This window comes from Lemur catta, chromosome 1 (assembly GCF_020740605.2).
Source record: "Lemur catta isolate mLemCat1 chromosome 1, mLemCat1.pri, whole genome shotgun sequence".
Classification (NCBI taxonomy): Eukaryota; Metazoa; Chordata; class Mammalia; order Primates; family Lemuridae; genus Lemur; species Lemur catta.
In genome coordinates this window covers 95,821,710-95,838,681 of record NC_059128.1, presented here as the reverse complement: position 1 = coordinate 95,838,681, position 16,972 = coordinate 95,821,710, and the positions used below count along the sequence as shown (strand labels likewise).

Genomic DNA, 16,972 nt, shown 5'->3' with positions numbered 1-16,972 from the left:
GCCAAAAATAAGTTATTTTGAGATCATCTTTTTCTTACATTAATAGAGATGGAAATGGGTAGCTAACAAAATAATGCTTTCAATGAGAAGTTATCCAGAAAAAAATTCCATAAGTAAATCCAAACACTAATATGTGTCTCCTAATTCTAGTCACTAAAGGAGTTTATGATAAACAACATAGGATTTTGTTTCTTTTTGTGTTCCAGGTGGCCAGTCTGATCTTGGATATAATTCATTATCTAAGGATGAAGTTAGAAGAGGAGATACATCCACTGAGGACATTCAAGAAGAAAAAGATAAAAAAGGGAGTGATTCTAGTTCCTGTAGGTATTAAGTTGCTACTGTATAAAAATGGGAATTTATAGAAAATACAAGTGACTTTAAGTATAAAAGTACTAGTTTCACTTTGCATTTTCCCATTATATTAATAACTCTTTCATTCCTCCCATTACAAGCCCTTTCTACCACCTAATACTTTCATACAAATGCTTCATGGGTGAAGTATATAGTCTCAGTGGCAAAATACTCTCCAAATCAAATACTATTAGAGTGAAGGCTGTGTAACTCCCAAAATACTGTTATTGTAACAGAAATATATATTTCTGGAAATGGTAGTTTTTTCCTGAGGTTTAACAATATTTAAAGTTTATTAATGGACTTTGACTTATATTTGATCTATGCTTTGAGGCCTCAAGTAAGTGGAATCACTTATTTGTGGCTGAAAAATAGATACAGAGATGTTTGATATTTTCTTATCACCTATTTTCAGGTAAAAATATTTAGAACTAAAAGCTCCATCTCTTTATGCCTCCACAATGCATATAGATTTCATTTTATTAACATTTTCACTTTCATCTCTACAGTGTCAGAGAGCGAGAGTGCAAAAGGAAGTGCTGATTGCCTTCCTAAGCTCAATTATCAAAGTTCTTCCAGTATAGTTCGTCACAGTGGGACAAGTAACAACGGTGCTGATAAAATATCAGGAGAAAGCACAGGTGAGTTGAATAGTATGCTTCTGTTATGTGCAGAATAAGTTGTATCTGTATGACTAGTGAATATTTATTTTTTTAAAAAGTCTTAATTCTTCAGGGTTATTTTTTAAAATATTTTGTGCAGCCTCTCATGGTATGGCGTAGTAACTTGGGTTCTAGTCAGGGTGGGAAGCCTATGGCTTTGGGACCACGTGGATCCTTGAGTACAGCCTTTTGACTGAATCCAAATTTTGCAGAACAAATCCTTTTATTAAAAGGGTGTGGAAGAGAAAGATGAAGCTTTTCTTGTCTCCTTCTGTGCTTAAAAAAGAAAAATCTTGAAATCAGAAGGGCGCAGGTTCGCTACCCCTATAGACCCTTGGAACTTTTCGGAAGGGGAAAGTGGGAGCAAGTGAGGTGATGAATCTGAGGGTACCATATATCCAGCTAAGTTCTAAGTGAAGCATTTGATTTCTCAGTCTTCTTACTGTTCCTGTTTTTCCAGAGGCAAAAAGATAGTCCTTCAGATAGTTTAGGTAGCCTTTTTTCCAAAGGCTTTTTATATATTTTATTTATTAATATAGCAATGCTTTTATCAGTGAGAGAGGATATTAGTACTATTTTATAGGTGAGAAAACTAAGGCATAGTTCAGTCATTGTCAGGTCACATAAATTATCAATAGTCAGTGAAAAAGTCAGATGAGGATCTGGGAAACTATTTGACTTCACAAGTTTTTCACCAGACCTAAGATTCAGATTTCCTAGTGTTAATATTTGATTACATAATTACTTTTTTTGTATTATTCAGTTTTGCAACTATCGAAGAATTTGTATTATCAAGGCTAAAATAGCTCTGTTTGTAAATTGGCCACACTACAGTGATGTTTGGGTTTTTTGCAACGTAAAATATGACTCTAGTTCAGGTGTGGGCAAACTATGGCCCATGTGCCAATTTGGCCTACAGCTTATTTTTGTACTGGCCAACAAGCTAACAATGGTTTTTACATTTTTTAATGGTTGGAAAATAATCAAAAGAAGATTACTGTTATGTGACACATGAAAGTAATATGTAATTCAGACTTCAGTGTTCATAAATAAAGTTTGTTGCAACACAGCCATACTCAGTCATTTACTTATTGTCTATGGCTATTTTTACACTAACCACAACAGCAAAGTTGAGTAGTTGTGACAAGAGACCACATTGCCTGCAAAAACTAAAAGACTTACTATCTAGCCCTTTATTTAAAAAGTTTGCAGAACCCTGCTGTAGCTATCCAAACAAAAGAAAGTTAGATGACCTATAAACCTTATTTTTTATTTTTTTGTTAGATAATTGTTATAACTTAAACATTAAAAAGTTTTTCATCATCTGGGCAAGGTGGCTCATGCCTATAATCCTAGCAGTCTGGGAGGCTGAGGCGGGAGGATCGCTTGAGCTCAGAAGTTCTAGACCAGCCTGAGCAAGAGTGAGACCTCATCTCTATTTAAAAAAAAAAAAGAAAAGAAAAGAAATATTTTTTCATCAATATCATGGAGTTGTTTTACAACCATTTAGTCCTTCCTAACCGTTTTCTAATTATAAGTCTTAATAACTTACCTTTATCTTTGTTTTATTGTTTTTTCATTATTGTCTGTTCATGTTTACCTTTCTCTTAAGATCTGCTTTTTATTTTTGAGACAGAGTCTCACTCTGTCGCCCAGGCTAGAGTGCCGTGGCATCAGCCTAGCTCACAGCAACCTCAAACTCCTGGGCTAAAGCAATCCTCCTGCCTCAGCCTCCCAAGTAGCTGGGACTACAAGTGCAAGCCACCACGCCCCACTAATTTTTTGCTTATATTTTTAGTTGCCTGGCTAACTTTTTTCTATTTTTAGTAGAGACAGGGTCTCGCTGTTTCTCAGGCTTGCCTCAGACTCCTGAGCTCAAGTGATCCTCCTGCGTCAGCCTCCCAGAGTGCTACAATTATAGGTGTGAGCCACTGCATCTGGCCACGATCTTCTTTTTTGAATTTTTAATTTAAATATGATTATAAACCATCCTTTGATCCTGACATTTTGTCAGAGTAATAAGCATCTGACTGATCATCTGGCTTTTCATTTACCCTATATGCTTAACAAGTCAATTCTATAAAGATTTCTTTAGTATGAATTAGAGTTGTTAGTTTATCCTTGATATTTTTGGCTTGAAAACTTTCTGTTCTATTAAGTACCATTGGGCTTATCACTACTGCCAAAGACTATATATGAGATTTATAGGAATACTTGTTTTTCAATAACTTTTTTCTTTTATTGTATGCTACTATATACTAGGATTTAAAGCATTTTTCAGGTTTATTTACATTTTACAGTATAATATATGAATATATCATTAGATACATATATATATAGTTGACAGCTTCTAAAAGATACAGGAGTAGAATAAACAAAAATATGTTCTAATGTTTCATTGGACATTGAAATAAAATCATCACCCTGTAGTTCTTTCATGATTATCTTGAGAATTTAATGTTTTGATAAACATATTGAATTATTGAGCATTCAACTACAGAAAAGTTTAACTCTGAGATGTTTGTCTAAGCCTAATTCTGGTTTTAGCATGCTTTTACTTTTTATCTTTACTCATAATATAATATGACATATTATATTATTATGTATTATATTCCAGGTTGGTCTGTTGATTGTAGTTGCTGTCCAACAGACAGTCTTCATTTGGGAAATATTTTTGGGCTCCTACTTTGTGCTATTATGCCAAGTGCTACTGGGGATATAATAAGGAACAAAAAATAAACATGGTCCCTGCCTTCTTGGAGAAAGCAGGTAGAAGAGATGGGAAGACATTAATCAAATTATCAAGTGAATGTGAAAATACTCTTAGATTAAATACTGTAGAGAAGGGTAATAAGTTACTATGAGAACATACAATAAACATGTCCTGGGTTTGGCAGACATTGATTACGGAAGGCTTCCTTGAAAATATGATTTTTCAGCTTAGATCTGAAAAATAAATAGAGAATAAATGAGGATAGGGGTTAGGAAGGAGGAATTGAGAGGGTGAATTTCAGACAGAGGGGAGCATATATAAAAGGCTATGTGGTAGAAAGGAATATCATGTTCAAAGATCTGAGAAAAACCTAGTATGTGAGGAATTCTTTCAGCTTTAAGTCTCAGAAAATATGATTAAGGGTAGCTTAAACAAGTTGAGGTTTATTTTACTCCAATAAGAAAATCAGAGGTAAGAGATTGCTCTAGATGTTGGTTCAGGGGCTTTGCCATTAGTCCTCTTGACCTAACCATGATTATAATTTGGTCACTGACAACTACAGGCATCACCTATATATTCAAGGCAGAAAAGATGAGAAAGGAGATTACCAGCCACATCTATTACTTTTGTCAGGAAAGGAGAAGTTTTTCCAGCAACTCTGAAAAATTACCACCTTGATATCACTGGCCAGAATTATATCACAGAACCACCCAGCCCAAGGAAATTAAATAGTGTGCAGCTTCTGTGTTAGAGACATGCAGCATCCAGCCTAGTCTGGTAGAATTTAGCATGTATGCAAACTTAGGAATGAGCATCCCTTTTCTATAAAAGGCTAGGTAGTAAATATTTTGGGACTTACAGGACACATGCAATCTCTGTTACCTATTCTTCTTTATGTGTGCATTATTTTTACAATACTTTACAAATGTAAAATCATTTGAGACTGTACAATAATAGGCCTCAGGCCAGATTTGGCTCAGGGGTGTAATTTTACCCTTGGTAAAGTCTGATAAACAACTTTGTCTTCAGATCATAACATAGCACTGACTTTGCAAAGGAACTGTTGCACATCTGTTTAAACACAATTCCAGAGTATTATCTTTGGGTTATAAGATTCTTCCAAGTCTGTGATAATATTTAACTTGTCAAGCAGAGGTTTTCCAGAATATGAAAAGAAATTATATTCTTGGTTTCTTATGTCCTCAATCATAAGCTGATATAGAAAGAAGAATAAACTTTTCCTCTCTTATATGCTGTTTTCCTTGTTCATGATATATGTTTATTAAACAATATTAGATTGTAGGCTATTATGACCTCTAGGATTGCCTTCTGTCTTTTGTCCTGCCACTTGCAAGTATCACATAGTAGAAAAAAGGCAAAATTCTGTTGGATAAAAGCATGTAAAAGGAATAGTTGACAATACTATACCTAGACTAATGCTTTAGAAGAATCCCACATAATGATAATTAAAGTGGTCAGAAGTCTGGATATCTGCTTTCAGCATTGTTATCTAAGTAATTTGGTAGAAAGCAGTGAACAGTGTTTTTGAATAATGTGAAATGGCCATTCACATTTGCCTGGTGTAAACTTACAATCAATATATTAAGCAAAGGTAAAATTATTTAGACATATCTACAGTTATAAGAATTTGGAGTTTTAAAAAATAATCTTTATTTATGGATAAAGTTAACATAGCTGCCTTTTGGTTTGGTGTTTAGGGTTTTATTTCTTTTCATTTTAATAAGGAGAAGACTCAGAATCTCAAGGTCATTGTACACAACCACATAACCATTATTTAATCAAAATAGTGGAATTAATATCAATTTATTATTAAATATAAATCTTAATTAACAAGTTTTTATAAAACAGTACATCCTAATGTCTAGGAACATACCCTTTATAGTTAGACAAATCTGGATTTGAATCCCAGTTCTATCACTTAAGAACTAGGTGACTTCGAGCTGGATAATTAATCTGAGTGTCCGTTTTTTTCTCAACTCATAAGGATATTGGTATGTTTATAGTAGATAATACAAGACTCTAGTATGGTATCTGTCAAATAGCAGACACTCATTAGTTAGAACCCATTGAGTGTCTACTATTATCATTTTCATGACTGGAATTTTAAATATTTAAGATGCCTTATATATGCACATTACATTTTCATGGCTAAAAACACTTTTCTTGTTTTTCAGAAAGCACATCTGAGCTGCTTTTAATATCATCTCTTGAGGATACAGATGAAACAGGAAACATTCAAAGTAGATGCTTCAGGAAAAGACATAAAAGTGACAATGAACCTAATTTGCAGCATCAAGTGGTCTGGGGAAATAGAAACCGTAATCTTAGTGGAGGGGTACTGATGGGATTTATGCTCAACAGAATTAACCAGGAAGCAACTCCTGGAGATATAGTTGAAAAATTAGGAGCCGATGCAAAAATTCTTTCAAATGTTATGTCGAAAAGCACAAGACCAAATAGTCTTGATATTGGAAAGCCACCTTTAAGATCAAAAAGAGACAGTCTAGAAAAGGAATCCAGTGATGATGATACACCTTTTGATGGTTCTAACTGTTTGGCAGATAAAGTGGATTCTCCTGTTATTTTTGACTTAGAAGACTTAGACAATGAAGCAGATGGATCAAAAGCAGGATATGTTGCTACACAAAATCCCAAGAGGATTCAACGTATAAATAGCAGCTTTTCAGTAAAACCTTTTGAAAAAACTGATGTTGTAACCGGATTTGATCCTCTCTCTCTTTTGGTTGCTGAGACTGAACAGCAGCAAAAAGAAGAAGAGGAGGAGGATGAAGATGAGACTAAAAGCATTTCAACACCATCTGCTAGGCGTGATTTAGCTGAAGAAATTGTGATGTATATGAATAACATGAGCAGTCCTTTGACAAGTCGTACACCAAGCATTGATTTACAACGAGCTTGTGATGATAAATCAACCAATAAGAAAAGTCCAGTACTGATCAAGGCATGCAGAAGATCTAGCCTGCCTCCTAATTCTCCTAAGCCAGTGAGACTTATCAAATCTAAAAGTTATACAAAAAGTGAGGAGAAACCAAGGGATAGACTTTGGTCTTCTCCAGCCTTCTCATCCACTTGCCCATTTAGGGAAGAATCTCAAGATACATTAACCCACCCATCACCTTCATTTAACTTAGATACACTATTAGTACCTAAACTAGATGTGCTAAGGAACAGTATGTTCACTGCTGGAAAAGGAGTTGCAGAGAGAGCAAGCAAATGGTATTCAAGATTCACCATGTATACCACATCATCTAAGGTAAGTTTTCTTAGTATTTGCTATTTTTACTTTTATAACCCCCCACTACCACCAAAAGCCTCTGGTTTTAACAATTCTCTTAAATACAGCTTTATAAAAAGGACTCATGGGATGCATAAAGTTTATAAGTATCAGAATTTGAACTGGAATAATAACTTCAAAAGAAAAGAAAATTTACTGAGGTTATGTTTATAGTTCAGTTTTGAAAGACAGTGATTTGTAGCTGGGTAAGAATTAGTATTATGTGAAAGTATACTAAATTTCAGTATTACCTTCAAAATGTGGATTTTCTTTTTTCCAGACAGAGTATTAAGTGTGCCTTTCAAAAATTACCAGCCAGGCATATGATTTCTCCTTCTGCTTAGGGAGGAATAGTTTATAATAGACCTACATACTTCCCAAGAGCAAAACACTAGATGAAATATGTGAAGTATCTGTTTAAAGTCACCAGAGAACTGGTAAAGCAATTAGAAAGCAGAGAGGCAGGATTCTAGAGAGAGGAGAATTGCAGAGATGAACCAAAAGTTCTGTAGCCACTTTCTACCTGAAGGGAATTGTTAACTATGAGCGTGGATCAGTAGGTTGCAAATCCAGGCATTCCCTTATCAGAGCTTTTGGGACCTTGTGGGCTAGAGAGACAAAATTGGAGTAAAGGAAAAAAACACAGGTCTTTTCCTTTAAGACATTTTCCAAATACTGATACTACATGAGAAAAGTAAGCAGAAAGTCTCTGAAAAATAGTTCTCAGCTAGGATTACAGTTTCATGGTACTGGGATCATAACAGTTAGAGTTCATGAACTACCGGGGGGAGAGCTTTGGTGAAAACATCAGGCCCTCAGTTGGAACTCCTACAGAGCTATGCCTTAGGAGCACTGGCAAACCAGAAGTAGTCTGAGCCTGACCAAAATTGCCAGGTAGACTTGGCTCAGCTCAATCTGTGATTAGATTAAATTAATTAGCTTTCACTATATCGGAGAAAAGAATGTATCCTTTATGTAAGGATCTGGAATCCTTACAGTATTTTATATACAGTGTCTGTCATTCAATTAAAAATAGCTATGCCATGACATGGGAACATAACTACAAAACAGAAGAAAAACAGATAATGGAAACAGACCTTCAGGTGGTCCAGATATTTGAATTAGCAAGGAAATTTGAAATAATTATAATATATTCAAGAAAACTGAGGAAAAGTTATTTTAAAAATAGTTGCAAAGATGGAAAATTTCACCAGATAATTGGAATTCATTAAAAATAATATGTAAATTTTAGAACTGAAAAATAAATTAAGAATGCAGTAGTTGAATTTAACAGTAGATAAAACACAGATAAAGAAAGGTTAGTAAAGTAGATGGAAAGTCAGTAGAATATATCTACACCAAAGTGCAGACAGAAACAAACAGAAAAAGGTAACTACAGAAAAGAGTATGAGGATCAGTGAAAATGCTGAACATTCATTCATACAGTTGAGTTCTAAAAAAGAGAAAGAGAGAGAGAGAGAGAATGGGCCATAAGTAATACTTTAAAAGCTAATTGCCAGCATTGCAAGCCGGTGATCCTGAAGTGGCAGCCGGCAAAGAAGAGACAAAGGCACTGCATCAGGACACCATGCCTTTCTTTGATGTACAGAAAAGGCTGGGCCTTAACATATATCGTGGGCTGACAATCCAAAGTGCTGAACAGCCCTACAGGATTCCTGCTCAATGACATGCTTTTGAAACAGAATGAATAGAGTGTGCACACGGAATTAGTGGTATCCGGGCAGAGAAAGAGTGCAAGACAAAATTTGATGATTTTGTTGAAAGTCTGCTTTGGCACAAAACAATGAGACATGTGAGTACCATCAAGAAGCAGAAAGATAAGCTGGTAAAGGGAGGGAAGTACACTCCTCCTCACCACCTGGGCAAGGGGGTGCCTAGGCCCTGAACAGAGAGCAGCAGCTAATGGCTGGAGGCTGATTTTCATGTTCTCCTCCACTGGAAAGATTATTTATCAGTGTGTAAAACCTCTTTGTCAGTGTGTAAAAATAAAGGATTGCTCCATCCTAAAAAAAATAAATAAAAGCTAATTGCCAGGGACTTTCCAAAAGTGATTAAAGATGTCAACTTACATATTTAACATGTTCTGCAAATGTCAAGCAGAATAAATACAAAGAAAACCATACTTAGTCATCTAATATTAAAATAAATGAAAATGAAATACAAAGCAAAAATCTTGAGCCAGAGAAAAGAGACACATTACTTTCAAAGGAGCAAAAATAAGAAACTGACAGTGGTCTTCTGAACAAAAACTATGATGTCAGAAAACATTGGAAAGACATCTTTCAAGTGCTGAAAGAAAATGACTACCAACCTATTTTTCTATACCCAGCAAAAATATTCTTCAAAAATTAGGGTGAGAATCCTGGTTCCACTCTGGTACCATAAAACCACTACTGCCCATCCCTCCTCCCACTGATTACAACTTAAAAAAGACAAAATACAAAAAACTACTAAGGATTCCGAAAAATAAACAAAAGCAGACAGATTGTGGGGAGGGACCCACATGAGATGAATCTACCATTTTCTTTTCTCATGCATCTTTGCCCCAAGGGCAGACACATCGTGGCATGGCAGCCTTGGCAGCTAAAACTTCAAGATAAACCCTGTATTTCCTGCACAGAGGAACCAGGGAAGTGGCGGGCGAGGCAGGGCGGGGGGTGGGGGGGTCTGTGGGATAGAGAGTTTGAGGGGAATCCCACACAAGTCTGAGCCTAAGCCTTGAACTATATATATATGGAATAGATGCAAACCAGCATAGAAAAGACTTAGAAAATTGAACTGAAAGTTAAGCCAGTGCCTCCAGAAAGTAAAACACAAATTAGAGTCTAACTATAACTCAGTTGGTTGCCTGTTGGAACAAAAACATTCTCTAAAGGATTATAAGAATACCCAGGCTATACAACATAATATTCACAATGTCCAAAATAAAATCCAAAATTACTTGATGTAAAGAACCAGGAAAATAACCAATTATCAAGGGAAAGACAATCCCAAGATGACTCAGATTGAAAGAAAGGAATTCTTAGCAAGAATTAGAAACTATTGAAAAACAAATTTTATAACTAAAAATATCATACCCAAAGTAAACTCCCTAGATGGATTCAGTAACAGAATGGTGATGACAGTAAACTTGTCAGTCAGTGAGCTTAAAAACAGAATAACAGAGACCAGACACGGTGGCTCACGCCTATAATCCTGGCACTCTGGGAGGCCGAGGCGGGTGGATCGCTCGAGGTCAGGAGTTCGAGACCAGCCTGAGCAAGAGTGAGACCCCGTCTCTACTAAAAATAGAAAGAAATTATCTGGACAACTAAAAATATATATAGAAAAAATTAGCCAGGCATGGTGGCACATGCCTGTAGTCCCAGCTACTCAGGAGGCTGAGGCAGTAGGATCGCTTCAGCCCAGGAGTTTGAGGTTGCTGTGAGCTAGGCTGAGGCCACGGCACTCACTCTAGCCAGGGCAACAAAGCGAGACTCTGTCTCAAAAAAAAAAAAAAACACACCTGCACACATCATTAAGCAAACTACTAAAAGTCAAAGATATTCACTTGCTAGTAAGAAAATGTTGAAAAAATATCTTGAAAGCTATCTATGAAAAATTACACATTACCTACAGTGGAATAAAGATTTGAATGACCACACATTTTTCATCATAATCAATGGAGGGAAGAATTCAGTGGAACAATTCATTTAATGTGTTGAAAGAAAAGACCTGTCAACCCAGAATTCTGTATCCAGTGAAAATATTCTTCAGGAGTGATGGTGAAATAAAGACATTTTCAGATAAAGAAAAAGGACTCATGAACAGCAGATTTGTTCTATAAGATATGCTGAAGGAAGTTCTTCAAAATGAAGAAAAATGATACCAGAGAGAAACCTGGATCTTCATGAATGAAGGAAGAGTGAAATAAATAGTAAATAGCTGGTTAATGTCCAGTACTTTTTGCCTCTTGAATTTTTAAAAATACATTTTTATGAGGTTTTCCATCTGTATAGATGTTTGACAGTAGTAAAGGAACTCACCCCACAGACTTTCATTATATTATTAAATATGAAGTGGTGCAATACTAGCTCTAAATAGGCTTTAAGTGATTAGATATGTATATTGCAATTCGTAGAGCACCCACTTAAAAATATAATGAAATATACCCCCAAAGCCAATAAAAATATTCAGATAATCTTAAAGAGGGTAGGAAATCTTAAAGAGGGCAGTAACGGGAGAACAGAGAAATAGAAAGTCTAAGTCTAATCATATCAATAATTAAACTAAACGGACAGGCCTCTAAACACCTCACTTAAAACCAGAAACTGACAAAGAGATTGACAAAAGACCCTATTATATACTGCCTACCAGAAACACACTTTAAATATAAAGAAACAGATAGGTTGAAAATGAATGGAAAAAAACTATACCTTGCAAATAGTAAGCTTCTTGCAAGGTATAGTTGCTGTACCTTACTGTTTCTGTAAGAAACTGTTTCTTACTGTTTCTATACAAAGCTATGAGTAGCTATTTTAATATCAGAGAAAATAGACTTTAAGACAGAGTATTACTGAGAAAAAGAGCAATATTTCATAACGATAAGCCGGGTGTGGTGGTGCACACCTGTAGTCCCAGCTATTTAGGAAGCTGATATAGAAGGATTGCTTGAGTCCAGGAGTTTCAGGCCAGCCTGGGCAACATAGTGAGGCCCTGTCACTGGGGGAAAAAACCATAATGATAAGAGACAGTTCATCAGGAATACACAGCAATTATCCATGTGTATGCGCTAAATCATAGGGCCTCAAAACAATGACACAATAATTGACAGAATTAAAGGGAAGTCTGAAGTCTTGGTAGGACATTTGAAGACCATCTCTCATCAATTGATGGAATAGCTAACAAAAATTAGTCAAGAAAGATCTGAGCAACAAAATCAGCTGCCTTGATCTAATTGACATTTATAGAATATACATTCAACAGCTACAGAATATACATTGTTTTCAAATGTACTACATGGTATAGTCATCAAGATAAACTATATGTTTGGCTATAAACAAACCTCAGTAAATTGAAAAAGATGCAGAAGTACATTCTAAGAATTATAAGACATTGCTGAGGGATTTAAAAGGAGATTTAAATGAGAGACATTTCATGTTTATTGAATCAAAGACTCAGTATTGTTAAGATGCAATCCTTCCTCAAATTGATACATAAATTCAGGCTGGGCGCGGTGGCTCACGCCTGTAATCCTAGCCCTCTGGGAGGCCGAGGCAGGTGGATCACTCGAGGTCAGGAGTTCGAGGCCAGCCTGAGTGAGACTCTGTCTCTACTAAAAATAGAAAGAAATTATCTGGCCAAGTAAAAATATATATAGAAAAAATTAGCTGGGCACGGTGGTGCGTGCCTGTAGTCCCAGCTACTGGGGAGGCTGAGGCAGTAGGATCGCTTAAGCCCAGGAGTTTGAGGTTGCTGTGAGCTAGGCTGACGCCACGGCACTCACTCTAGCCCGGGCAACAGAGTGAGACTCTGTCTCAAAAAAAAAAAAAAAGTATAACTAATAATACAAATAGAATAATACAGTATAGCAACTACTTACATTGTATTAGGTATTATAAGGAATCTAGAAATGATTTAAAGTATACAGGAGATACAACTATTATGTACCCATAATAATTTTTAAGAAGTATATGAGAGGATGTGCATAAAATATATGTAAATATTACACCATCTTATGTAAGAGTCTTGAGCATCCGAGGGTTTTGGTATACATAGGGGATTCTGGAACCAATCCCCTGAGAATACTGAGGGATGACTGTAGGTCAACTTAGACATTCAACTGATACACAAAAATTAACTCAAAATGGATCAGGTGCCTAAATGTAAGAGCTAAAACCATAAAAATTTTAGAAGAAAATATAGGAAGAAAATCTTCAAGGCCTTGAGTTAATCAAAGAATTCTTAGGTATGATGTCAAAAGCATAATCTATAAAAGGAAAAACTGATAAATTGGACACTATCAAAATTCAAAACTTTTATGTGCCAAAAATACCAGAAAATGAAAAGACAAGTCACAAACTGAGGAAAAAATGTGCAAATTACATATCCGGTAAAGGACTTGAATCAATAATATACAAACAACTCATACAGCTCAATAGGAAGTTAAACAACCCATGTAAAAAATAGGCAAAGACTGAATAGATATTTCACCAAAGAAAAAATAGGAATATCTTCTGTTTCTTCTATAAATATGCTAAAAAACACATGAAAGATGCTCAACATCATTAGTCATTAGGAAAATGCCATTTGAAACCACAATGAGATACCATTTCATACCTACTAGAATGGCTGTAATCCAAAAGACAATAAAAATATTAGAGAGGATACAGAAAAATGGGAACCCTCTTGCAATGCTAGTGGGAATGTAAAATGGTGCAGCCACTTTGGAAAACAACTTGGCAGTTTCTTTAAAAGGTAAGCATAAATTTAAAATATGACTCAACAGTTTTACTCCTAAGTATCTACCCAAAAGAAATGAAAGTGTACCTTACACCAGAGATTTGCATGTGAATATTCATAATGTTCTTTATAATAGCCAAAAAGTAGAAACAACCCAAATTGCCATCAACTGGAAAATAGGTAAAATGTGATATATTTATACAGTGCAATAGTATTCAGCAATAAAAAGGGATGAAATACTGATACATGCCAAAAAAATTTGATGAACCTCAGAAACATGTTTATGTTAAGTGAATGAAGCCAGACACAAAAGAGCAAATAATATATGAAATCAATAGATACGAAATGTCCAGAAAAGGCAAATCTATAGAGACAGATTAGTATAGTTGCCTGGGGCTGGGGAAGAAATGGAGATTAAATAGGTATGAGGTATCTTATTGGGGTGGTAAAAAAAATGTTTTAAAATTAGAAATGGTCTAAAACTTGGTAAATTTACTATAAAAAATTTTGTACACCTAATATGAGTGAATTTTATGATGTGAACTATACCTCAATAAAGTTTTTTTAAAAAACATATTTTCTGACCACAGTGGAATTCAGTTAGAAATCACTAATAAGAGATCAAGGAAGGCCGGGCGCGGTGGCTCACGCCTGTAATCCTAGCACTCTGGGAGGCCGAGGCAGGTGGATTGCTCGAGGTCAGGAGTTCGAGACCAGCCTGAGCAAGAGCGAGACCCTGTCTCTACTAAAAATAGAAAGAAGTTATATGGACATCTAAAAATATATATAGAAAAAAATTAGCCGGGCATGGTGGCACATGCCTGTAGTCCCAGCTACTTGGGAGGCTGAGGCAGAAGGATTGCTTGAGCCCAGGAGTTTGAGGTTGCTGTGAGCTAGGCTGACGCCACGGCACTCACTCTAGCCTGGGCAACAGAGTAAGACTCTGTCTCAAAAAAAAAAAAAAAAAAGAGATCAAGGAAAACCCAAACATACTCCCAGATAATTCATGGATCAAAGATAAAAGCATAAAGGAAATTAGAATATCATTTGGAATGGACAAAAAATGCAACACATCAAAATTTATGGGATACAACTAAGTGGTGCTTAGATGTGAACTTACAGCTTTAAATGCTTCATTAGAAATAAAGAATGATTTAAAATTAATGATTTATAGTTCTACCTTAAGAAGGTAGAAAAATAAGAATAAAGTAAGCTCAAAGTAAGTAGAAAAAAGGAAATAATATAGAGCAGAAATCAATAAAACTAGAAAGATAAAGCGTATCAATAAAACCAAAAACTGATTTTTTAAAAAGAACAAAATTGACAGATTTTGAATAGCTAGACTGGTTAAGAAAAAGAATGCAAATTATTAATATCAGATAGACTCCAACTTGATACTGCTGCTTTCTCTTAATAGAGTTATTTTAAAGATTAAAATAATGTTTTTAAAGCCTAGCATAGGCATACTTCGTTTTATTGCTCTTTGCTTTATTGCACTTCACAGATGTCACATTTGTTACAAATTGAAGGTTTGTAGCAATGCTGTGTCCAGCAAGTGTATCAGTGCCATTTTTCCATGTGCTCACTTCACGTCTCTTTGTCACATTTTGGTACTTCTTGCAATATTCCAAACTTTTTCATCATTATTATATCTGTTATGGTAATATGTGATCACTGATCTTTGATGTTACTATTGTAATAGTTTTGGGGCACCATGAACTGTGCCCATATAAGATGGCAGACTTAATCGATAAATATATATATTCTGACTGCTCCACCAACTGGCCATTCACCTGGCGAGCGCACTCTCCTCAGGCTCCCTATTCTTTGAAACACAACAGTATTAAAGATAGGCCAGTTAATAGCCCTGCGTTGGCTTCGATGTGTTCAAATGAAAAGAAGATTTGCATGTCTCTCATTTTAAATCAAAATAGAGAAGCCAGACACAGTGGCTCACGCCTGTAATCCCAGCACTTTGGTAGACCTAGGCAGGAAGATTGCTTGAGCCCAGGATTTGGAGACCAGCCTGGGCAGCACAGTTAAACCCAGTTTCTAAAAAAGCATTTAAAAATTAGCCAGACACCGTGGCATGTACCTGTAGTCCTAGCTACTTCGGCGGCTGAGGCAGGAGGATCAGCTGAGGCCAGGAGTTCTGGGCTACAATGAGCTATCATCATGCCACTGTACTGCAGCTTGGGTGACAGAGCAAGGCTGTCCAAAAAAATAAAATAAAATAAAACAGGTGGAGCGCAGTGGCTCACACTTCTAATCTCAGCACTTTGGGAGGCCAAGGCAGGAGGATCACTTGAGACCTGGGGTTCAAGACCAGCCTGGGCAACATAATGAGACCCTGTTTCTACAAAAATTTGCATCCCAGCTACCCAGGAGGCTGAAGTGGGAGGATTGCTTGAGCCCAGGAATTCGAGGCTACAGTAAACTGTGATTTGCGCCACTGACCTCCAGGCTTGGTGACAGAGTGAGACCCTGTCTCTTAAAAAACAAAAAACTTGAAGAAATGAGGAGTTGTTTCTTACTATGGATGAGCAAAGAAAGTGGTTTCTTCAGATGGAAACTATTCCTGGTGAAAATGCTGTGAACATTGTTGAAATGACAACAAAGGATTTAGAATAATATAAACTTAGTTGATAAGGCAAGTGGCAGAGTTTGAGAGAATTGACTCCTATTTTGCAAGAAGTTCTACTGCAGCTAAAATGCTGTCAAACAGCACTGCATGCTACAGAGAAATATTTCATGAAAGGAAGAGTCAATTGATGTGGCAAACCTTTTCAATTGATGTTGTCTTCTCTTAAGAAATTGCCATGGCCACCCCAACCTTCAGCAACCACCACCCTGATCAATCAGCAGCCATAACATCTAGGCAAGACCCTCTACCAGCAAAAAGATTACAATTTGCTGAAGGCTCACATGATCATTAGCATTTTTTAGCAATAAGTATTTATTAATTAAAGTATGTACATTGTTTTTTAGATGTAATGCTATTGTATACTTAATAAACTACAGTGTAGTATAAATATAACTTTTATATGCTCTGGGAAACCAAAAAATTTGTGATTTGCTTTATTGCAACATTTCCTTTATTGTGGGGGTCTGGAACCGAACCCTCAATATCTCAAAGGTGTGCCTGTATGGTATTTAATCCATTGAAGGCACTAAATAAATGATTATTCTTGTCATAATCAATGAAATTTATAGACTCATTATTTTATGTGTAGAGAATGTCTCCCAGTGTAAAATTATTCTTTTTTTAATCTTCTACTTGTACCTGCATAATTTATGGTTAGAAAAATTTAACTATTCTACTTACTCTTTATACCAAGTAATTCTTTTTTGAAGAAATAGCAACAAGACCTCTAGTTTAGGATGTTAAAATACACATTTGTCTTCCCTCCACAAAATCCCATTAAAGTGACAGAAAAATATGAGAATATAATAAATCCATTATAG

The 16,972-nt window shown here is 35.8% G+C and overlaps 2 protein-coding genes across 13 annotated transcripts in view; both read left to right on the top strand.

The window, feature by feature from the left end:
- Positions 1-16,972, top strand: part of DENND4A (DENN domain containing 4A) — a 145,066-nt gene that overhangs the window by 98,467 nt on the left and 29,627 nt on the right. For all 12 annotated transcript variants that reach the window (XM_045541189.1, XM_045541198.1, XM_045541179.1 and 9 more), the window contains 3 exons: positions 207-323; positions 864-995; positions 5,925-7,024. In XM_045541189.1, the coding sequence (XP_045397145.1) occupies positions 207-323; positions 864-995; positions 5,925-7,024 (1,349 nt within the window). The remainder of the gene's footprint in view (positions 1-206; positions 324-863; positions 996-5,924; positions 7,025-16,972) is intronic.
- On the top strand, positions 8,554-9,145 carry LOC123631545 (NADH dehydrogenase [ubiquinone] iron-sulfur protein 5-like). The gene is given in 1 exon segment (XM_045541304.1): positions 8,554-9,145. A coding segment is annotated over 1 exon segment (318 nt). The 5' UTR covers positions 8,554-8,633; the 3' UTR covers positions 8,952-9,145.